Here is a 24,698-nt window from a genome sequence, read left to right on the forward strand (position 1 = left end):
AAGACAGAAACAGCAATAATAAGGTAGAAACAGTAATAATAAGACAGAAACAGCAATAATAAGACAGAAACAGTAATAATAAGGTAGAAACAGTAATAATAAGGTAAAAACAATAATAATAAGACAGAAACAGCAATAATAAGGTAGAAACAGCAATAATAAGACAGAAACAGTAATAATAAGGTAGAAACAGCAATAATAAGGTAGAAACAGTAATAATAAGACAGAAACAGCAATAATAAGACAGAAACAGAATAATAAGGTAGAAACAGTAATAATAAGACAGAAACAGTAATAATAAGGTAGAAACAGTAATAATAAGGTAAAAACAATAATAATAAGACAGAAACAGCAATAATAAGGTAGAAACAGCAATAATAAGGTAGAAACAGCAATAATAAGACAGAAACAGTAATAATAAGGTAGAAACAGCAATAATAAGACAGAAACAGTAATAATAAGACAGAAACAGTAATAATAAGACAGAAACAGTAATAAAAAGGTAGAAACAGCAATAATAAGACAGAAACAGCAATAATAAGACAGAAACAGTAATAATAAGACAGAAACAGCAATAATAAGACAGAAACAGCAATAATAAGACAGAAACAGAATAATAAGGTAGAAACAGCAATAATAAGACAGAAACAGCAATAATAAGACAGAAACAGTAATAATAAGGTAGAAACAGCAATAATAAGACAGAAACAGTAATAATAAGACAGAAACAGTAATAATAAGACAGAAACAGTAATAATAAGGTAGAAACAGCAATAATAAGGTAGAAACAGCAATAATAAGGTAGAAACAGTAATAATAAGACAGAAACAGTAATAATAAGACAGAAACAGAATAATAAGGTAGAAACAGTAATAATAAGGTAGAAACAGTAATAATAAGACAGAAACAGCAATAATAAGGTAGAAACAGCAATAATAAGGTAGAAACAGTAATGATAAGACAGAAACAGTAATAATAAGGTAGAAACAGCAATAATAAGGTAGAAACAGCAATAATAAGACAGAAACAGTAATAATAAGACAGAAACAGCAATAATAAGGTAGAAACAGTAATAATAAGGTAGAAACAGCAATAATAAGACAGAAACAGTAATAATAAGGTAGAAACAGCAATAATAAGACAGAAACAGCAATAATAAGGTAGAAACAGTAATAATAAGGTAGAAACAGCAATAATAAGACAGAAACAGAATAATAAGGTAGAAACAGAATAATAAGACAGAAACAGTAATAATAAGGTAAAAACAATAATAATAAGACAGAAACAGTAATAATAAGACAGAAACAGTAATAATAAGGTAGAAACAGCAATAATAAGGTAGAAACAGTAATAATAAGGTAGAAACAGTAATAATAAGGTAAAAACAATAATAATAAGACAGAAACAGTAATAATAAGGTAGAAACAGTAATAATAAGGTAAAAACAATAATAATAAGACAGAAACAGCAATAATAAGGTAGAAACAGCAATAATAAGACAGAAACAGTAATAATAAGGTAGAAACAGCAATAATAAGGTAGAAACAGCAATAATAAGACAGAAACAGTAATAATAAGACAGAAACAGTAATAATAAGACAGAAACAGTAATAATAAGGTAAAAACAATAATAATAAGACAGAAACAGTAATAATAAGACAGAAACAGCAATAATAAGACAGAAACAGCAATAATAAGACAGAAACAGAATAATAAGGTAGAAACAGCAATAATAAGACAGAAACAGCAATAATAAGACAAAAACACAATGATAAGACAGAAACAGTATTAATAAGGTAGAAACAGTAATAATAAGGTAGAAACAGCAATAATAAGGTAGAAACAGCAATAATAAGACAGAAACAGTAATAATAAGACAGAAACAGTAATAATAAGGTAGAAACAGCAATAATAAGGTAGAAACAGAATAATAAGACAGAAACAGTAATAAAAAGGTAGAAACAGCAATAATAAGACAGAAACAGCAATAATAAGACAGAAACAGTAATAATAAGACAGAAACAGCAATAATAAGACAGAAACAGCAATAATAAGACAGAAACAGAATAATAAGGTAGAAACAGCAATAATAAGACAGAAACAGCAATAATAAGACAGAAACAGTGATAATAAGGTAGAAACAGTAATAATAAGACAGAAACAGTAATAATAAGACAGAAACAGTAATAATAAGACAGAAACAGTAATAATAAGACAGAAACAGTAATAATAAGGTAGAAACAGCAATAATAAGGTAGAAACAGCAATAATAAGACAGAAACAGTAATAATAAGACAGAAACAGTAATAATAAGGTAGAAACAGCAATAATAAGGTAGAAACAGCAATAATAAGGTAGAAACAGTAATAATAAGACAGAAACAGTAATAATAAGACAGAAACAGAATAATAAGGTAGAAACAGTAATAATAAGGTAGAAACAGCAATAATAAGGTAGAAACAGCAATAATAAGACAGAAACAGTAATAATAAGACAGAAACAGCAATAATAAGGTAGAAACAGTAATAATAAGGTAGAAACAGCAATAATAAGACAGAAACAGTAATAATAAGGTAGAAACAGCAATAATAAGACAGAAACAGCAATAATAAGGTAGAAACAGTAATAATAAGGTAGAAACAGCAATAATAAGACAGAAACAGAATAATAAGGTAGAAACAGAATAATAAGACAGAAACAGTAATAATAAGGTAAAAACAATAATAATAAGACAGAAACAGTAATAATAAGACAGAAACAGTAATAATAAGGTAGAAACAGCAATAATAAGGTAGAAACAGCAATAATAAGACAGAAACAGTAATAATAAGGTAGAAACAGTAATAATAAGGTAAAAACAATAATAATAAGACAGAAACAGCAATAATAAGGTAGAAACAGCAATAATAAGACAGAAACAGTAATAATAAGACAGAAACCGTAATAATAAGGTAAAAACAATAATAATAAGACAGAAACAGTAATAATAAGACAGAAACAGCAATAATAAGACAGAAACAGAATAATAAAGTAAAAACAATAATAATAAGACAGAAACAGTAATAATAAGACAGAAACAGTAATAATAAGACAGAAACAGCAATAATAAGGTAGAAACAGTAATAATAAGACAGAAACAATAATAATAAGGTAGAAACAGTAATAATAAGGTAAAAACAATAATAATAAGACAGAAACAGCAATAATAAGACAGAAACAGCAATAATAAGGTAGAAACAGCAATAATAAGACCAGGATAATCAAACCTGACAAACATTTCCAAACATCATGTGTCTGTCTGAATGTCTGTAAGCACCCTAGGGTGTTGGTCAGATAAAATGGTACTTATATGACTAGGATCATTAAACTCAGTGCACAATGTTCCCAATAATTAGAGGAAGAAGTCTATTGTTTTTCAAGGTCAAGGTGAAACTTATATGGGTAATTTTATATTATTATTTGATTTATTGATGTAATTTATTGATTTGACATAATTTCTGTTTAATTGATTTAATTTATGGATTTGACATAATTTTTGTTTAATTTATTGATTTGACATAATTTCTATTTGATTGATTTAATTTATGACATAATTTCTGTTTGATTGATTTAATTTATTGATTTGACATAATTTCAGAGAGCCAGAGAAAGCTGCCCAGTGTTATACTGTAGCTAAAGAAGGGCTGGCAGTGGAAAGCTTCTTACGACAGAGTCTCTTACAGACGGATGAGCTCAATCCTAGAGTACTGGAAGTTCTGTATTATCTAAAGGTAAGGACTGATGATGTGTCAATGTAAGTTCTGTATTATCTAAAGGTAAGGTCTGATGATGTGTCAATGTAAGTTCTGTATTATCTAAAGGTAAGGACTGATGATGTGTCAATGGAAGTACTGTATTATCTAAAGGTAAGGTCTGATGATGTGTCAATGTAAGTTCTGTATTATCTAAGGTAAGGTCTAATGATGTGTCAATGTAAGTTCTGTATTATCTAAAGATAAGGACTGATGATGTGTCAATGGAAGTACTGTATTATCTAAAGGTAAGGTCTGATGATGTGTCAATGTAAGTTCTGTATTATCTAAAGGTAAGGTCTGATGATGTGTCAATAGAAGTACTGTATTATCTAAAGGTAAGGTCTGATGATGTGTCGATGTATTATCTAAAGGTAAGGTCTGATGATGTGTCAATAGAAGTACTGTATTATCTAAAGGTAAGGTCTGATGATGTGTCAATGGAAGTTCTGTATTATCTAAAGGTAAGGTCTGATGATGTGTCGATGTATTATCTAAAGGTAAGGTCTGATGATGTGTCAATAGAAGTACTGTATTATCTAAAGGTAAGGTCTGATGATGTGTCAATGGAAGTTCTGTATTATCTAAAGGTAAGGTCTGATGATGTGTCAATGTAAGTTCTGTATTATCTAAAGGTAAGGACTGATGATGTGTCGATGTATTATCTAAAGGTAAGGTCTGATGATGTGTCAATAGATGTTCTGTATTATCTAAAGGTAAGGTCTGATGATGTGTCAATGGAAGTACTGTATTATCTAAAGGTAAGGTCTGATGATGTGTCAATATAAGTACTGTATTATCTAAAGGTAAGGTCTGATGATGTGTCGATGTATTATCTAAAGGTAAGGTCTGATGATGTGTCAATATAAGTACTGTATTATCTAAAGGTAAGGTCTGATGATGTGTCAATAGAAGTACTGTATTATCTAAAGGTAAGGTCTGATGATGTGTCGATGTATTATCTAAAGGTAAGGTCTGATGATGTGTCAATAGAAGTACTGTATTATCTAAAGGTAAGGTCTGATGATGTGTCAATATAAGTACTGTATTATCTAAAGGTAAGGTCTGATGATGTGTCAATGTAAGTTCTGTATTATCTAAGGTAAGGTCTAATGATGTGTCAATGTAAGTTCTGTATTATCTAAAGATAAGGACTGATGATGTGTCAATGGAAGTACTGTATTATCTAAAGGTAAGGTCTGATGATGTGTCAATATAAGTTCTGTATTATCTAAAGGTAAGGTCTGATGATGTGTCAATGTAAGTACTGTATTATCTAAAGGTAAGGTCTGATGATGTGTCAATATAAGTTCTGTATTATCTAAAGGTAAGGTCTGATGATGTGTCAATATAAGTACTGAATTATCTAAAGGTAAGGTCTGATGATGTGTCAATGTAAGTACTGTATTATCTAAAGGTAAGGTCTGATGATGTGTCGATGTATTATCTAAAGGTAAGGTCTGATGATGTGTCAATGTAAGTTCTGTATTATCTAAAGGTAAGGTCTGATGATGTGTCAATAGATGTTCTGTATTATCTAAAGGTAAGGTCTGATGATGTGTCAATGTATTATCTAAAGGTAAGGTCTGATGATGTGTCAATATAAGTTCTGTATTATCTAAAGGTAAGGTCTGATGATGTGTCAATATAAGTACTGTATTATCTAAAGGTAAGGTCTGATGATGTGTCAATGTATTATCTAAAGGTAAGGTCTGATGATGTGTCAATATAAGTACTGTATTATCTAAAGGTAAGGACTGATGATGTGTCAATAGATGTTCTGTATTATCTAAAGGTAAGGTCTGATGATGTGTCAATGTATTATCTAAAGGTAAGGTCTGATGATGTGTCAATAGATGTTCTGTATTATCTAAAGGTAAGGTCTGATGATGTGTCAATGGAAGTACTGTATTATCTAAAGGTAAGGTCTGATGATGTGTCAATGTAAGTTCTGTATTATCTAAAGGTAAGGTCTGATGATGTGTCAATGTAAGTTCTGTATTATCTAAAGGTAAGGTCTGATGATGTGTCAATAGATGTTCTGTATTATCTAAAGGTAAGGTCTGATGATGTGTCAATGTAAGTTCTGTATTATCTAAAGGTAAGGTCTGATGATGTGTCAATAGATGTTCTGTATTATCTAAAGGTAAGGTCTGATGATGTGTCAATGTATTATCTAAAGGTAAGGTCTGATGATGTGTCAATGTAAGTTCTGTATTATCTAAAGGTAAGGTCTGATGATGTGTCAATGTATTATCTAAAGGTAAGGTCTGATGATGTGTCAATGTAAGTTCTGTATTATCTAAAGGTAAGGTCTGATGATGTGTCGATGTATTATCTAAAGGTAAGGTCTGATGATGTGTCAATGTAAGTTCTGTATTATCTAAAGGTAAGGTCTGATGATGTGTCAATAGATGTTCTGTATTATCTAAAGGTAAGGTCTGATGATGTGTCAATATAAGTACTGTATTATCTAAAGGTAAGGTCTGATGATGTGTCAATGTAAGTTCTGTATTATCTAAAGGTAAGGTCTGATGATGTGTCAATATAAGTACTGTATTATCTAAAGGTAAGGACTGATGATGTGTCAATGTATTATCTAAAGGTAAGGTCTGATGATGTGTCAATGCAAGTACTGAATAAACCAATGCCATACAAGTACATTTCATTTCGTTAAAATTTCTTTACACTCTATACCTTATAAACTGAATTTTTTGCGAGGATTTAATTTTGACATTATTAGCGAGAGTGATGAGATCGCAAAAATTAAATATCGCTAACAATTTATTACGTATTGGAGGTAATAGTTATCTTTCCTGGAATTTTAAAGTCACTAAAATTGGTTCTCGCTAAAAATATGTACCCATTTTTTAATTTTTTTTTTTATAAATCTCTAAATTTGTGTCTCACTGAAACTTCCACTCATACTGTAACTTTTTAGCTCACCTGAGCTGAAAGCTCAAGTGAAATTTTTCTGATCGCTTGTCCATCGTCTGTCCGTCTTTCTGTAAACTTATTACATTTTCGACTTCTTCTCCAGAACCACTGGGCCAATTATAACCAAACTTGGCCAAAAGCATCCTTGGGTGAAGGACTTTCAAGTTTGTTCAAATGAAGGGCCATGTCCCCTTTAAAGGGGAGATAATCACAAAAATGCAAAATAGGGTGGGGTCATTTAAAAATCTTCTTCTCAAGAACCACTGGGCCAGAAGAGCTGAAATTTGCATAAAAGTGCAGATTCAAGTTTCTTAAAATCATGGACCCTTGGGATAGGATGGGGCCACAATAGGGATTCAAAGTTTCAGTCTGAGAATTTAACTTTTTAATTGGCATAGACAATATGTCTATGTCTTTTTGTTGCGGCATAGACCTATGGCATTTGGCATAGACCTGACCAAAACACCTTGCAGGGAACGCACCACATTTCTCTCCCCTCAAACTTCAACCATACTCATCCATTCTGCCAGTGTGGCTAAAATTCGCGTTTTATTTCTTCTTTTTCATATAGCTTGCATTTTTCTTGTTCTGATTCTTTTGTTTTACACCGTTTGGTTTAATGCCAGGCTTTGTGCCTTGAAAATACTTTAACTGCAGAATCATTTACAGTTTGTTTGTTGACCTTCACCTCCAAATAATTTTTTCTAAGTTGGACGTATATTATTTTGTTTTGACATTCTTGCAATATTTGAATATTTGGGGAATAAAGAAAAAAAGTTATATTGTTTAGGAAAATTTTAATTTAAAAATCGATCCTAATAAAATTCACCAACACAAATTTTTTAAAAAACATCGACATTTAAAGACAAATGATTTTTACGCTAACAATTTGTCTAGAGCACTTGTCATAATCTTCAAACCGCTTAGACACTTAAGTCACATACTTTAAAATTAACAGAAGGAAAATCCAGGTCACAAAAATAGATTTTGATGATGTAAGGGGAAATATTTATTTTAAGTGCATTATCTCACAGTGCCACACGTATCATAATTAATCCTTTGTTTCTTAGAATTTGGCATAGACAATTCGGGATATCTTATTTGCACATGGCTTGGCCCGACCTCATTTGGCATAGCTGCGGTCTACCGTTAAATTCTCAGACTGAAGTTTTACATAAAAATATATAGGGAAAATCTTTTGAAATCTTCTTCTCAAGAACCACTGGGCCAGAAGAGCTGAAATTTACATGAAAGTTTTCTGATATAGTGCAAATTCAAGTATCTTAAAATCATGGCCCACGGGTGTAGGATGGGGCCACATTAGTGAATCAAAGTTATACATACAAATATATAGGGAAAATATTTAAAAATCATCTTCTCAAAAACTACTGGGCCAGGAAAATGGAAATTTACATGAAAGCTTTCTGACATAGTGCAGATTCAAGTTTGTTAAAATCAATACCCCTGGGAGTAAGATGAGGCGACAATAGGGGAACAAAGTTTTACATACAAATATGTAGGGAAAATCTTGAAAAATCTTCTTCTCAACAACTGATGAGCCAGAAAAGCTGAAATCTATATGAAACTTCCTGACACGGTGTAAATTGAAGTTTGTTAAACTCATGACCCCTGGGATTAGGATGAGGTCACAATAGGGGATCAAAGTTTTACATAACTAATAGATAGAAAAAAATCTTTAAAAATTTTCTCCTTAAGAACCATTGGACTAAAGAAGTTTGCATTTGCACGAAAGCTTCCTGAGATAGTGCAGATTGAAGTTTGTAAAAATCATGGTCCCCAGGGGTCGGATGGGGCTACAGTAGGGGATCAAAATTTTACAAATACAAATATACAGGGAAAATCATTAAAGAGACACTGCAGCTAATTTTCCACATTTTAATAAAGTGTTTTTTTTTAAAACACGTATTGATAAAATGATAAATATCATATCGATACTGACAATTTTGAACAATTGGGATGCATCAATTTACTCTCAAATGCGCTTTGAAGATCGTGCGGAATTCAAAGGTTTCTTCATGCTGACTCGGACTTTTGAATGCTTATTTACATCACGTGGTTTTGAATGACAGCAAAGGTGTTGTGTAGGAAATTATTTAAATTCCCCTTCAAGGGGGTCCACACTCACCTTTCAAGTATAAGATTATTCCCTGCTCCTTATAATAAATAATTATATAAATCATTGTTTCAACAGAAACCCTTCCATGTTCCAATTGACCAATGTTTTTACAACTAACATGTGTCGTGTTCAGATAAAAATAGCACTTACTTTTAAAACAGTGTCTTCGCGGCTAGTCCCAATGGCAGAGTTTGGGGGGGGGGGGGGGGGGGGGGGGGCAGGATTCCCCTCCCTCTCGCCACAAATTGTGAGTGAAAATCCAAATTTTGCACCCAGAAAGCCGATTACTTTGGCTAATATTTGACTTTCACATTCCTCTTCGGAAATCCTAGATCCATCACTGAGTTACAATCGTTTCTCCTAGCCCTTTGTTTTCCAACAGTCATACTGATCGCAAGGTCAATTTTATTTCACATATGAGTTTTATCTCATTTTATTTTAACCTTTTCTCACAGAATCTGTCAAAATTTTTGATCTATCCTCTACACTTTCTCTCATGGACGACATACTGCACTGTTTACTGTCTATGCGCATGCTTCAGAAGACCGAAAGGAGGAGACTCAATATTTTTTGCATAGGCCATCAAAAAGTATTAAATTTTACGTTAAAACGAGAATTTTTTACTTTAAATAAGTGTTATTTTTGCAAAGTTCATACATTCAACAATGCAACAAAAATTGAAAAAGCGCTGGAAAAATTGTCATTGAAAAATCTTCTTCTGAAAATACATACAGAGTTTAAAACACTTGTAATGAATTCAAGTTTATTCCATTTGAGAGACAAATAAAGAAAATGTATGAGATATAATTAATGTTGGTGATTAACAAACTTTTTTGCTGGCCTTGGAGTTTTGCTATAACTGTTTTTCGTAATTTGACAGTATAATTTTACAGATTTGGTACAGCCTACAGGATATCTATATGGATAAAACTTTTTTTGGTGGTGGTTAAAGGCATGATTATGTTGCAAAAAATATTTCCTTGCATTGATGGGATTTGGTAATCTATAAAAGAGGTTAAAATTCCACTGACCCTGTCATTTCAGGTGATCCGGCAGTTTGAGGAATTTGATTGTGCTGACACGGTCGTTCACTTGGCGAGGACAGCCATTAGTATTGCTGATGAAGGGGATGACAACACTGTAAGTCCATTATTACCTATGAAGTGCTGAAATTGAATTTAAATCATGAGTCTCTTGGGTGACCTACTTGTGTGCTATCTATGCTTCTTCATCTTTCTGTCCATCTTCTGTTGTGTGCTATCTATGCTTCTTCATCCTTCTGTCCATCATCTGTTGTGTGCTATCTATGCTTCTTCATCTTTCTGTCCATCATCTGTTGTGTGCTATCTATGCTTCTTCATCTTTCTGTCCATCATCTGTTGTGTGCTATCTATGCTTCTTCATCCTTCTGTCCATCATCTGTTGTGTGCTATCTATGCTTCTTCATCTTTCTGTCCATCATCTGTTGTGTGCTATCTATGCTTCTTCATCTTTCTGTCCATCATCTGTTGTGTGCTATCTATGCTTCTTCATCTTTCTGTCCATCATCTGTTGTGTGCTATCTATGCTTCTTCATCCTTCTGTCCATCATCTGTTGTGTGCTATCTATGCTTCTTCATCCTTCTGTCCATCATCTGTTGTGTGCTATCTATGCTTCTTCATCTTTCTGTCCATCTTCTGTTCACTTTTGAGGATTTTTGTGTCAAAATAAAATTCTGTTTTCTATTTCTGCCATAATATGAGTTTTGACTATAAACCTGTGTGTGTATATATATATATATATATATATATATATATATATATATATATATATGCTAGTCGGTGATTTTGTGATTTACAGGCAACCTTGTGGTCCAAGATGTTTAAATATCAGTTGGAGCTGTGTCACAACGATGAGGCATACAATGCTATGGTTAGCAATCCAGATCCTTCCAGGTAAGATCAAGCTGCAAATTATCTAACTCCAATTTTAAATTATTTCCAGCAGATGATTGTATCCTCACCAGGGAAGAGATAATCGTCTCCGAGCAACAGGACTTGAGGAGATATGTAATTGTAGTAAAGTAATATAGTGTGTGGATGGATGAGTGAGTGAATGCATAATGCTGATATGAAATGAATTGGGATATTCATGTTACATTTATAAAGTTATGAAGTTGTGAGAGGATGCTGCACTTTATAAATTTATTCGGTATATACATACATACAAACATACATACATAAGATACCAAGGATAACCCATTAAGCTTGAAAGCTTATTTCCAATGGGGTCCTTTTGATGCATGGATGTTTGCGCTAGGGGGTCATTTATGTGGGAGGAAACCGGAGTACCCGGAGGAAACCCACGTGTCCGAGCAGGCGACCGCCATACCCTCTCACCCACAACCACTGCCGATCACGGGGATCGAACTTGGGTCGCAGTGGTGAGAAGCGAGAGCGCTATCTCTGCGCTACCCAGACGCTTTTGGATGTAGTTGTTAATATTCCACCGTACACTGCAGACCTGCCACTGGCAGGTGGGAGTGTGTGCACACAGAGAATGTTGTGCTGACCGGTACTAAATATTGTATTTCTTCTTAGTGTTCCTTCCTAATTAAAGTGGGATATGTGGTTAGTACTTCACTTGATAGTATCACGTTTTCGGTATACAGAAGTGTTCCAATGTTTATCTTGTTTTCTACTGTAGATTCCTTATATTTTATGCGAGTACTTAATATCGCGAAATGCCTCGTGGAGGGAGGTCAGATCATGTGATCGTGAATTCACGAGTGGTCTATTGATCAAGAGTTTTTGCATGTATTTCAGCAATATAAGAATAAAAGTAATTTTATTTCGCATGTGGTGCTTTATGTGAAATTATGCGATAATAGATTCCTCTCATATATTTACATTTGGAAATCTACTGTATACTGGAAGGTATTTCTACACATACAGCTACAAAAATTTAACAAAGGACTGGTCAAGACGGCTTAGCTAAAGAAACCCTAACATGAATTTGTAATCAAACAAACTTGGCTACTGGCTGATATCAGAGATCCATTTCTAGTGCTTTCTGAAGAAATCTTATTTTGTCTGATTGCAGAAGGAAGGACTGTCTGAGACAACTGCTGGTGACCTTGTGTGAGCGAGGTGACCTTCAAACTTTGGTGGGATTTCCATACATTGACCTGTATGATGAGGTGACGTACTACAAACATGTGATTCTTACAAACTTCATGATGACCATATTTCTAAAGAAGCACATGTGGTTATAGATTTTTAACCAGCTGGAAGTAAAAATGCAGGGGTCCACTGTTTTTGCACAGAACATGCATGTTTCACAAATACAAAATGTACATCTTGTTTTTTCCATGGAATTTAGAATTTTATGTTCCCTATTACAGGTTGTGTCAATCTTGGAATCGAGAGCGAGGTCTGTGGATATAACAACCCAGAATTACTATGATCTCCTCTATGCATTCTACGTGTCCCGTGTGAACTTTGGAAAAGGTGTGTACAACATAGTCTTTAATGGTATTTCATAAATACATCATCATTGTGAAGTTTGAGGTGATAAAGTAATGTGAAGGGGCATGCATATATGTGTAGATATTGTTGATATACTTTCTGCAGATTTACATAATATGTTCCTCACATCATGATTAGCACAAACACTGAAACCGAAAGTATTAAAGCATATCTTATAAGTAAACACTGAAACCGAAAGTAAGCATGTCTTATAAGAAGCAAACACTGAAAGTAAACATTTTAAGAGCAGACACTGAAACTTAAAATTAAATATCTTTGAAGCAAACACTGAAACCGAAAGGAAGCATATCTTATCTTAAGCAAACACTGAAATCGAAAGTAAGCATATTTTATAAGAAGCAAACACTCAAACCAAAAGTAAATATCTTGAAAGTAAAACACTGAAACCTTATCATAAGCAAACACTTAAACCAAAAGTAAGCATATCTTATAAGCAAACACTGAAACCGAAAGTAAGCATATATCTTAAAATAAGCAAACACTGAAACCGAAAGTAAGCATATCTTATAAGCCTCTATAGCTAGGGAAGAGTTTAACTTTGAATCAGCATGGTAATACATTGATGTGAAGAGTTGTGGTATGTGTGGTTGTAGCTGGTGCTGTGATGTACGAGTACGGCATGAGGCTGGGGAGAGAGGTGCCCTCTAGACTGGGACTACAGAAACAGGTGCACTGTTACCTAGCAGCCATGAATGCCCTCCGTCTGGTGGACCCAATGTATGCTTGGATAGTAAAACCCGCAGCTAGTGCAGATTCACAGGTGAGTAGATAACAAAACCAGAATTTTGAATTTATAAATGTGACGGGAAGGCCAGTAGCAACTTTTGAAAGTGTTTATTATACCCCCCGAACGAAGTTCCGGGGGGGGGGGGGGGGGGTTTAGATAGGAATCACTTTGTCTGTCTGTGCAGAATCGTGTCTGGGCCACAACTTCTTTGTTCTTTGACATAGGCATACCATATTTGGCACACAGGTGGATCACCATGAGACGATGTGTCGAGTACCTTCATGACCTCTATATGACCTTCACCTCAAGGTCAAAATTAAAGGGTTTTTTTACAATGGATTCGTGTCCGGGCCATAACTTCTTTGTCCTTTGACTTAGGCATACCATATTTGACACATGAGTGTATCACCATGAGACGATGTGTCATGACCTCTATATGACCTTGACCTCAAGGTCAAAATTAAAGGTTTTTATGCCCCCGAGATCGAAGATCGGGGGGCATATTGTTTTTGTCCTGTCTGTCATTCTGTCTGAAACTTTAACCTTGCTAATAACTTTTGAACAGTAAGTGATAGAGCTTTGATATTTCATGTGAGTATTCCTTGTTACCAGACCTTTCCGTGGGTACCAACATTTTTGACACCTTGACCTTGGAGTTTGACCTACTTATTGAAAACTTTAACCTTGCTAATAACTTTTGAACATTAAGTGATAGAGCTTTGATATTTCACATGAGTATTCCTTGTGACCAGACCTTTCCGTTGGTATTGAACCTTTTGACCTTGACATTTGACCTACTTTATTAATTTTTTTTACATTGGTCAGGGATTGAAATTAGCTTTTTTCACTACTAGCAAATTTTAGCTAATGGATTATTTTCCAACAAGGAAAATTGAGCTTTTACTAGCATTTTTCAATCGATTGCCGTTTTACATGAATTTAAGAAAACAAGCATGTATATATATCAAAATATAGGGAAAATCTTTAAAGTGCAATAATGATAATAATATTGAGAATTCTTTCATTTAAAATTTAATGAATTATCAGACAACATACATGTATCATTGGTGCATGATGAGGGTCATAGAGTACACTTGTGCGGCAAACTCACTGTCCAGATATCTACCACCTTATTTACAGCATCATGTGGTTTGAAATCTTGAAGACTGTTTGCGGCAATTCACACTATATGTTCAAAACTTTTGGAAATTTCATCTAAAAAATTCTAGTTGGAAAAAAACCCGCGAACTTTTAAGTGTTTGACTATAGACTACAGAAGGACACTGCGTGAAGCGTGACACTAACACTTTCATGTGTTGTTTCATGTAAACACGGACGAGATCAACATGTTTGCTATTTAAATCAGACGTCTCTGAGACGCCCAAAATGTGCATGAAGTAGGCCATCTTCGACATCACTGACTGAGATGACCTTGGCCGTAGTTATTTATTCGATCCACATTTACTTTTTCAATACTTGCATATTCATTCTGTAAAGCATTTCTATGAAAATTATTGTAAACTTGAAAGTATAGCCAATAAACCAAAGAAATCTGGAAAAAAGATCGGGTTTTTTTTCACTCGCAAAAAGCTGCGATCACTTGTAATTTTTCAAACGCAATTTAAATTTTTAACTCGCATTTAGCGAGTATTTCCCCTCAATTTCGTTGCCTGATTGGTCATAACTTCTAAATGGTAAATATTGGAGCTTTAATGTTGTACATGAGCATTTCTTTTGATAAGATCTTTCTACTGGTACCAAGATATTTGCCCTTGTGACCTTGGCCATCTTCGGAATTGGTCATTATCGGGGGCATTTGTGTTTCACAAACACATCTTATTTACAATGGATTCATGTCCGGGCACAACTTCTTTGTTCTTTGACATAGGCATACCATATTTGACACATGAGTGTATCACCATGAGACGATGTGTCGGGTACCTTCATGACCTCCATATGACCTTGACCTCAAGGTCAAAATTAAAGGTTTTTACAATGGATTCGTGTCAGGGCCATGACTTCTTTGTTCTCTGACATAAGCATACCATATTTGACACATGAGTGTATCACCATGAGACGATGTGTCGGGTACCTTTATGACCTCTATATGACCTTGAACTTTGACCTCAAGGTCAAAATTGATTATAGGGTTTTGACATAGTCATACCATAAGACATGGTTGTATCACCATGAGACTATCATGGGACTATGTGTCATGTACATTCATGACCTCTTTATGACCTTAACCTTTGATCTCAAGGTCAAAATTATAGGTTTATACCATGGATTTGTGTTCGGACTATATCTTATATCTTCCATTTTCTTCTACAAAGGCATACCGTATTTTTACACTCAGGAAAGAGGTAATTTATACCTATTAACAACACCCTTTGGGAGATTGGGGTAAAGAGGGTGGGGAGGGTATTCTTAGTGAGCATTGCTCACAGTTCCTCTTGTTTCTGTCTGATTTGGGTGGGTTTTTTGATTATGATTTTCTGAATTATTTACCAAGAATACATGTACAGTGTACTCGTAGATGTTGTTTTGTGTTCTCACTTCGTTTTGAATTCAGTTTTTATTTCCATGTTTTTTTTTGAAAATGTAACTGCATTAGAAAAAAATAATTTACAGAGTATACAGTATTCTTATTCTGATTTATTGGTTTTATTTACCTAGTACATTGTACAAAGGATTAAATATCATGTTATAGAAATTAAAGGTACATGTATCATTGTGATTGTGGTTTGCTTTGTAGACAGTGAAAGGCATTATGTCTGGAAAGCGAAACTTCGACGGAGATGAAAAAGAGGAAATATCATGTAAGAAGGCTTAGTGAATTTCTGAATACAGCTTACTCTGGATATATTGAAATTCAGGGGACCAATCTTTTTTTTTCAATATAACCGAAGTTCAGAATAAGCGAAATCTGAAATGTCGACCATATCGGAGGCTTCATTTGGCATTTCGATCCCAATTACGAAAGCAGAAATATGAATTTATTACATTACTCAATTTACAACATTAAATAATTGATTGAATTTAGTCCACTGAAGATTTTTATTTCTAAAAAATATGTGAGTTTTGTTAACTTTTGTTTCTTATTGAGCTGACCAGGAATGAATATTTCAATTTCCAATGTCTACAAAAATTTCGTCATCTACTTTGGGTAGCGTCTGTACATAATCTTCTTTTCTTTTTACCCATACAATTTCGAGATTGATTGTATGTCACATTTTCATTCGGAATTTCGTTTTTGCTCTAGTCGCCGATATTTCCCTTGCAGTATGTACATGTATAATTATAATATCAGAAGTAAGTTCTTCCCCGGAAACGATTGCCGTGAAAACATTTGACACGCATGTATGTCTACCATCAGAATTTCAGAACAAGTTTTTTTTTGATAAATAAAGTTCACTAACATAAGCAAGTGGCATCATGTTGTCTGTAAAGACATTGTCGTTGTCCGCATCAGATGTTATAGATTTTATTTGGAGATTTTAATGTGAACCCAGTCTTGCAAAAACTATTTTTAATGCACCATGATAGTAGTAAGGTGTTTGAAATTACTGGGGTTAAGCAAAATTGTCATTTCAGATTATATCTTATATCTATTGCAGTTAATAATTTGTATTTGGTGTCCAATGATAAAGTTTTCCTTTTTTGTGGCGAGGTCAAATTTTATGAACGATCCTGTCATCAAGCTGTTAAAGAGTGATTATACCCCACTGTAATTTTATTTCTCTAAAAACACGCACTGAAAAGTAATCCATGGGAAACCAATCAACTGACATCTAACTGTGTAATTATGAGGCCACCAACCTGGACGACTACCATCGCAGGTGACCTCAATATAGCCATCATAAAAACAATTCATTATCTACTTAGCGGACCGATAATTGATTTCAAAATAGGCGAATTTTCAATGTAAGCGATTTCAATTTAACTGATATTTTAATGCAAAGAAAATAAGAGACTGAGACTGGGGATTTTGTTTTACTTCAAAATAAGCGATATTTCAAAATAAGCGACTTCAATATAAGTGGAGTAAGCTGTATAAGAAATTGATGTATAGAAATGTATGGAGAGTACATTGTATTTTAAAATCATACAGAATGTATAAAAGTATGGATTGATATTCTATAGAGCATTTACAGGCAGACAACTAAATAATTATTTATATTTGCAGTACCAAAGAAAATGGAAGTCTTGGAATTGAGAGACATTGAGAAGGAATTCCTGTTGGTTGATGCTCGTCTTCAGCTTTTTAAACACGACACAACTCACTCAGTTGGATCAGGTGTGCCAACATTTGACGTGTATTTTAGTATCGTACAAAAACTATTGTAAATATGCTTATATGTATGATGGTATAATCAGAATTCGATGTATTTTAATGTAAACATAACATAAAGCAGCACATTAAGGAATCCGGCTGACATGTACATCCTTTTCTGATGACATATTGAGGATTCTCATGTTAGATATGATCCAATCATTCCAAAAGAAACAATAAAAATCACACCCCTTCCAAAGAAAAACGTGAAATAAATTATTCAAAATTTTTACGTGCCTGTAGATGAATATTTGTGTTGTGACTGATTACTTTGTGTTTAGGTCCCACGCCAGGCGCGGATGAAATGGTGGGATTACTGGTGAATGCTGGGATGTATGACAGAGCTCTCGTAATTTGTCAGACATTCGATATGAAGCTGACATCAATCTTTGACAGTCTGGCACTGAGGTATTTTTAAAGGCTTGGATGACATAAACTGTTAGCTTCCTTTGATATTTTGTTGTATGCTTGCATCATATTTTATACTTTAAATTGTCTTGATTTGTACTTTTTATCCATTGTGACATAATGTTGCATTCATGCTTATATGTATGAGGATTATTCGTTGTGTATTCTATGGTTTTTCTTTTAATTATCAATTGTAAATTTTAGTATGTTGTACAGCGCTTTAGAGTATTTTTAGATAAGGCGCTATATAAGTGTACTTTTATTATTATTATTATAATGTAGATTTGTTCAGATTTTGCCTGCCATATGTGATGGTGTATTTTATGTGAAACTTTTCTGCAGTAGCATGGCATGCTTTTTATTAATGCAGATGTGTGAATCTTGCCAAAAGTAGCAGTCATTCCACACTAGCAGACAACACGACCTTGACCCGTGCCTGGGATTGGCTCAGACTAAACAATCTTACATCTCCAAGCATTAAAGAAAGCAGGTAAATGGAATTTTACAACGCAGTATCTGGAGTATATTCTTCAGTAAGGATTATTTCTTGTAAGTAATGTAATGTTAATTTGATGGTATCAAGAAAAATTTATACTGACAGGTGTTGGCTTTGTTCTGCTTTTGTCTTTTGGGGGGGGGGGGGGGGGGGGGGGGGTGCGCTAGAACGAATATCAACTAGACCATTATTATCGTAACAACATTTTATATTTGTCACTGTGTTGTAGATGATGTCCGCATTACCTGTTCTAACACTTTTTATATGATATGTGACCTGACTGTTCTAACACTTTTTATATGATATGTGACCTGACTGTTCTAACACTTTTTATATAATATGTGACCTGACTGTTGTAACACTTTTTATATGATATGTGACCTGACTGTTATAACAGGGATAACTTTCTGTATGTTACAGCGCTGCGGACACTGCCTGGAGCCTCTTACAACTTTACCTGAAGATCCACGAGGAGAACACCATGCTGCATCGTACTGTTGTCGTCCGATTGTTATCTCAAGGCTTCCCCCTCCCCTCCTGGCTCGTCAAATCTTACAAGGTACAGTTTGCTATCAACTTTATACCAGTCACATTTCAGATGTCTGAGCTACCTGATTTGAATATTTTTATTCTGATTACTAGTAGTGAAGTATTTTAACAGACTGAGAATCTGTAATCTTTTTATGACATCTTTAAGTCAGCCGTCTTACGTTATCTGAGAGTGATAGGTCTCTTTATGAACTGTCGGTTTTTGTCACTAGGAACGGAACTGGGCGGAGCTCCTGAGGTTGTATACAGATTATGACCAGCTGGAAGACGCCGTCCTGCTGACCATCGAGTATGTAGACTCCCTACTGGGCACATACACTGGTCCGGATTGTCCAGCATTTAATATCAAGGTAAAGTTCCATTCTTACATAATGTCCTGAAATTGTATATATGCTTATTGTCTTGTTTTAAGTATTGAGTTTGCTTGATATAAACTAAGATGTTCTTGATAATCACTATAAATGTATATGACTATCTGGTGTGAAGCCAGATAATTATTTTAAGATTGGGGGCCTGACCTATACAAAATATTCATTTGAAATATTGTTTTCTTGCTAAGACAACATAAAATTCATGCAAGGAATTAATAAAATATAAAAATAAATGAATGAAAATGAAGAGAGAAAAATAATAAATGAAATGAAATGATACCACTGGCAAGCTAAATAAACAGAGGTCATGACCTGCGTGTCCCAGAGTGATGTATATGAGACGTGTAAATGTTTTATTTTTAGCTTCTTTGGAGATTCTGATGGATTCACACCTTGAACAAAGATCATTTTATACAAAACTAAGTGCAACCCCGCGCAAGCACGGGAAATCACAATTGAATAATATTGCATAGAGGAAGGACTTTTTCAATGCTTGTGTGAATTGTTGCTCACATGACTTGAATGAATGATATCTTTAAAAGAAAGGAATTTAAGAACAATTTTTAGCTTTTTCTGATCAAAATTTGTCTGTCGTCGTCGTAAACTTTTCACATTTTCATCTTCTTCTCAAGAACCAATGGCCCAATTTCAACCAAACTTGCCAGAAAGCATCCTTGGGTGAAGGGCTTTCAAGTTTGTTCAAATGAAGGGCCATGTCCCTCTCAAAGGGGAGATAATCACAAAAATAGGGTGGGGTAATTTAAAAATCTTCATCTCAAGAACCACTAGGCCAGAAATGCTGAAATTTTCATGAAAGCTTCCTGACATAGTACAGATTTAAGTTTGTTCAAATCAAGGCACCCGGGGGTTGGATGGGGCCACAATAGGGGATCAAAGTTTTACATGCAAATATATAGGAAAAATCTTTTAAAATCTTCTTCTCAAGAACCACTGAGCCAGAAAAGCTGAGATTTACATGAAAGCTTCCTAACATAATGCAGATTCAAGTTTGTTCAAATCATGGCCACTGGGGGTATGATGGGGCCACAATAGGAGAACAAAGTTTTACATACAAATATATAGGAAAAATCTTCTTCTCAAGAACCACTGAGCCAGAAAAGCTGAGATTTACATGAAAGCTTCCTAACATAGTGCAGAGTTAAGTTTGTTCAAATCATGGCCCCCTGGGGTAGGATGGGGCCACAATAGGGAATCAAAATTTTACATACAAATATATAAGGAAAATCTTTAAAAATCTTCTTCTCAAGAACCACTGAGCCAGAAAAGCTGAGATTTATATGAAAGCTTTCTGACATATTTCAGTTTGTTAAAATCAGGCCCCCAGGGGAGGATGGGGTCACAGGGGGGGGGGGGGTGTCAAAGTTTTGCATGCAAATATATAGGAAAAATCTTTAAATATGAGCCAAGTGACTCAGGTGAGTGATGTGGCTTTTGGGCCTCTTGTTTAATAATTGCGTGCATTAGTTATGTTGTATTTATTGACATCATATACAGTAACTAAAATTTGATTAATAGGGAGTCACTTGGAGCGCCAAATCAAATGTTCCTTATGTAAAATAGATGATCTCTCTCCGTAATGAAAATTAGATAATGATTTTACGAATGTCTCTCTCCATATTGAAAATTAGATAATGATTTTACGAATGTCTCTCTCCATATTGAAAATTAGATAATGATTTTACGAATGTCTCTCTCCGTATTGAAAATTAGATAAGGATTTTACGAATGTCTCTCTCCGTATTGAAAGTTAGATAATGATTTTACAAATGTCTCTCTCCATATTGAAAATTAAATAATGATTTTATGAATGTCTCTCTCTGTATTGAAAATTAGATACGATTTTACGAATGTAACTGTAACCCGTCATGCTGAATAGTTGACCAAAGACAAAATGAACGGTCGTTCATAATCTCACAATTTGAAACTCAGTATTGCGAATGTGTTTATAATGGTAGTTTTTGTCCAGTGAGATGATTCATGTAAAAGCTATGTTAAACACTGTAAAAGCTATGTTAAACATTGTGTAAAAGCTATGTTAAACACTGTAAAAGCTATGTTAAACATTGTGTAAAAGCTATGTTAAACATTGTGTAAAAGCTATGTTATACATTGTGTAAAAACTAATGTACGTTAAACATTGTGTAAAAGCTATGTTAAACATTGTGTAAAACCTACTATACGTTAAACATTGTGTAAAAGCTATGTTAAACATTGTGTAAAAGCTATGTTAAACACTGTGTAAAAGCTATGTTAAACACTGTAAAAGCTATGTTAAACATTGTGTAAAAGCTATGTTAAACACTGTGTAAAAGCTATGTTAAACATTGTGTAAAAGCTATGTTAAACACTGTGTAAAAGCTATGTTAAACATTGTGTAAAAGCTATGTTAAACACTGTGTAAAAGCTATGTTAAACACTGTAAAAACTATGTTAAACATTGTGTAAAAGCTATGTTAAACACCGTGCAAAAGCTATGTTAAACACTGTAAAAGCTATGTTAAACATTGTGCAAAAGCTATGTTAAACACTGTGTAAAAGCTATGTTAAACATTGTGTAAAACCTACTGTACGTTAAACATTGTGTAAAAGCTATGTTAAACATTGTGTAAAAGCTATGTTAAACACTGTAAAAGCTATGTTAAACACTGTGTAAAACCTACTGTACGTTAAACATTGTGTAAAAGCTATGTTAAACACTGTGTAAAACCTACTGTACGTTAAACATTGTGTAAAAGCTATGTTAAACACTGTGTAAAACCTACTGTACGTTAAACATTGTATAAAAGCTATGTTAAACATTGTGTAAAAGCTATGTTAAACATTGTGTAAAAGCTATGTTAAACATTGTGTAAAAGCTATGTTAAACACTGTGTAAAAGCTATGTTAAACACTGTGTAAAAGCTATGTTAAACACTGTGTAAAAGCTATGTTAAACACTGTGTAAAAGCTATGTTAAACATTGTGTAAAAGCTATGTTAAACACTGTGTGACTTGTATATTTCAGTCATCCCTTAAACCTGTCCCTTTAAACAACTGGTTACCATATACCTGTATAGATCAGCTGTTGAGGGCCCTCAAAGATGTCAAACAGAATATTATATATGAAAGGGTAAGCATACCTGATTCATTTTAAATTTATAAAACTTGTTTTCCAACAGACTTTCATGTCATTACATAGTGGTAGCTGCCAAATTGATTTTCTGAAAATTAATAGGTGTCCTCTACAATATAATTATAAAGATTTCCAAACTCTGGAGGAGTGGACATGTATGCTGTTGTCTTCATGCCAATATTGATTTATGTTGATGTAAAACAAACTAAATTTTCCATTTGCCAGCTCGCAGAGAAACTGGAGTACACACTTGCAAACTACCACCAAAAGATGAGAAACATATCTGAGACGCTGATGATGAGATAACAGCAACTAGTCGTGTTTGTATTGAATTAATAGACAGAGATGGATGTTAGAGGCTGGACAAGACAAAAACAAGTGAAACTGTGTGTGAAATAGAAAAAGGGGAAATAACTACAATCTTACTGCAGTGATGACAATTTTTGTCAGTGTTTGGTACATTAAATGTTGTAATAAAATCTGAATAAATCCAAGCTTTCTCTTGTTAATTTCTGTCAACAGTTGTGATGGAGGTATCAGAATATTGCCCATTCATTTGTTGTTGGCAGGCCCGGAGTTATAGTATCGGAATATTGCCCATTCATTTGTTGTTGGCAGGCCTGGCGGTTGAGTATCAGAATATTGCCCATTCATTTGTTGTTGGCAGGCCCGGAGGTTAGTATCAGAATATTGCCCATTCATTTGTTGTTGGCAGGCCTGGAGGTTTATTATCAGAATATTACCCATTCATTTGTTGTTGGCAGGGCTGGAGATTAGTATCGGAATATTGCCCATTCATTTGTTGTTGGCAGGCCTGGAGGTTGAGTACCAGAATATTACCCATTCATTTGTTGTTGGCAGGCCTGGAGGTTGAGTACCAGAATATTGCCCATTCATTTGTTGTTGGCAGGCCTGGAGGTTAGCATCAGAATATTGCCCATTCATTTGTTGTTGGCAGGGCTGGAGGTTAGCATCAGAATATTACCCATTCATTTGTTGTTGGCAGGGCTGGAGGTTAGCATCAGAATATTACCCATTCATTTGTTGTTGGCAGGGCTGGAGGTTAGCATCAGAATATTGCCCATTCATTTGTTGTTGGCAGGGCTGGAGGTTAGCATCAGAATATTACCCATTCATTTATTGTTGGCAGGCCCGGAGGTTAGCATCAGAATATTGCCCATTCATTTGTTGTTGACATGACTGAAATATAGGTCAGTGACCTGAAATTTTATGACTATATATGTAATCAATTGTTATGCCCCCCTTTGAAAAAGAGGGGGCATATTGTTTTGCAACTGTCGGTCTGTAGACCATGTGTTGTCCGCTCAATATCTTGAGAACCATTCACTTGATGATAATGATATTTCATATGTGGGTTGGTTATGAGTGGAAGATGACCCTATTGTTTTTCAGGTCCAAAGGTCAAGGGTCAATCTACTCTGGACATAGGAATATAATGTCCGCTCAATATCTCGAGAACCCTTTGCTTGAAAGACATCAAACTTGGCACACTGGTACATCCTAAGGAGTAGATGACCCCTATTGATTTTGAGGTCATATGCCCAAAATTGACCAATTTTCAAAAATCTATTTCTAAAGAACCACACACATGTAAGAAAAACTAAATACATAGTGATGTAGAGCAGGAAGGCCTCTACCAAAATTGTAAATTTCATGATCCCCGGGGTAGGGGTTCTGACCACAGGGTAGGGCCAAACTTGTTATATAGTGTTAATGTGTAAAACACTGTGTGTTAATGTGTAAAACAAAATTACATCTTCTTTAATGCTATTGATACTATAAATTGAAAGTAAATAGATATTTAGAAAGAGCAGGTAGTCCTTTACCAAAATTGTAAATTTGATTATTCTAGGGGTAGGAGTTTTGGTATCAGGGTGGGGCCAAAATGGTCAGTTATTAAATGTGTGAACAGTAGACATTTTTAACTTCTTGATAACTATCATTCCAATTCTTTTCAAATTTGGTATGAAACATATTTTGGAACAAGGGGAACATAAATTGTCAATTTCAGGATTCCTGGGGCTGGACAAAAACTGCCCAATTTTCAATAATCTTCTCAAGAACCTTACACATGTAAGAAAAACTAAATGCATGGTGATGTAGAGCAGGAAAGCCTCTACCAAAATTGTAAATTTGATGATCCCCGGGGTAGGGGTTCTGACCCCAAGGTGGAGCCAAACTTGTTATATAGTGTTAATGTGTAAAACACTTGAATAACAACCTAACCACTGAGCCACCCGGGCCAATGTGCGAAATTTGACAAAATT

The 24,698-nt window shown here is 34.2% G+C and overlaps 1 protein-coding gene across 1 annotated transcript in view; it reads left to right on the top strand.

Annotated features, from left to right (window-relative positions):
• The window catches only part of LOC125645716 (nuclear pore complex protein Nup160-like), a 77,919-nt gene extending 55,015 nt beyond the window's left edge, over positions 1-22,904 (top strand). The window contains 14 exon segments of the mRNA XM_048871506.2: positions 3,638-3,770; positions 9,910-10,005; positions 10,706-10,800; positions 11,948-12,044; positions 12,249-12,354; positions 12,987-13,153; positions 15,876-15,939; positions 17,307-17,417; positions 17,735-17,861; positions 18,232-18,351; positions 18,778-18,916; positions 19,119-19,256; positions 22,303-22,407; positions 22,636-22,904. Of these exon segments, the coding sequence (XP_048727463.2) occupies positions 3,638-3,770; positions 9,910-10,005; positions 10,706-10,800; positions 11,948-12,044; positions 12,249-12,354; positions 12,987-13,153; positions 15,876-15,939; positions 17,307-17,417; positions 17,735-17,861; positions 18,232-18,351; positions 18,778-18,916; positions 19,119-19,256; positions 22,303-22,407; positions 22,636-22,716 (1,579 nt within the window). The 3' untranslated portion in view covers positions 22,717-22,904.
• Positions 22,905-24,698: the final 1,794 nt, after the last annotated feature.

Source organism: Ostrea edulis, chromosome 6 (genome assembly GCF_947568905.1).
Source record: "Ostrea edulis chromosome 6, xbOstEdul1.1, whole genome shotgun sequence".
Taxonomy (NCBI): domain Eukaryota; kingdom Metazoa; phylum Mollusca; class Bivalvia; order Ostreida; family Ostreidae; genus Ostrea; species Ostrea edulis.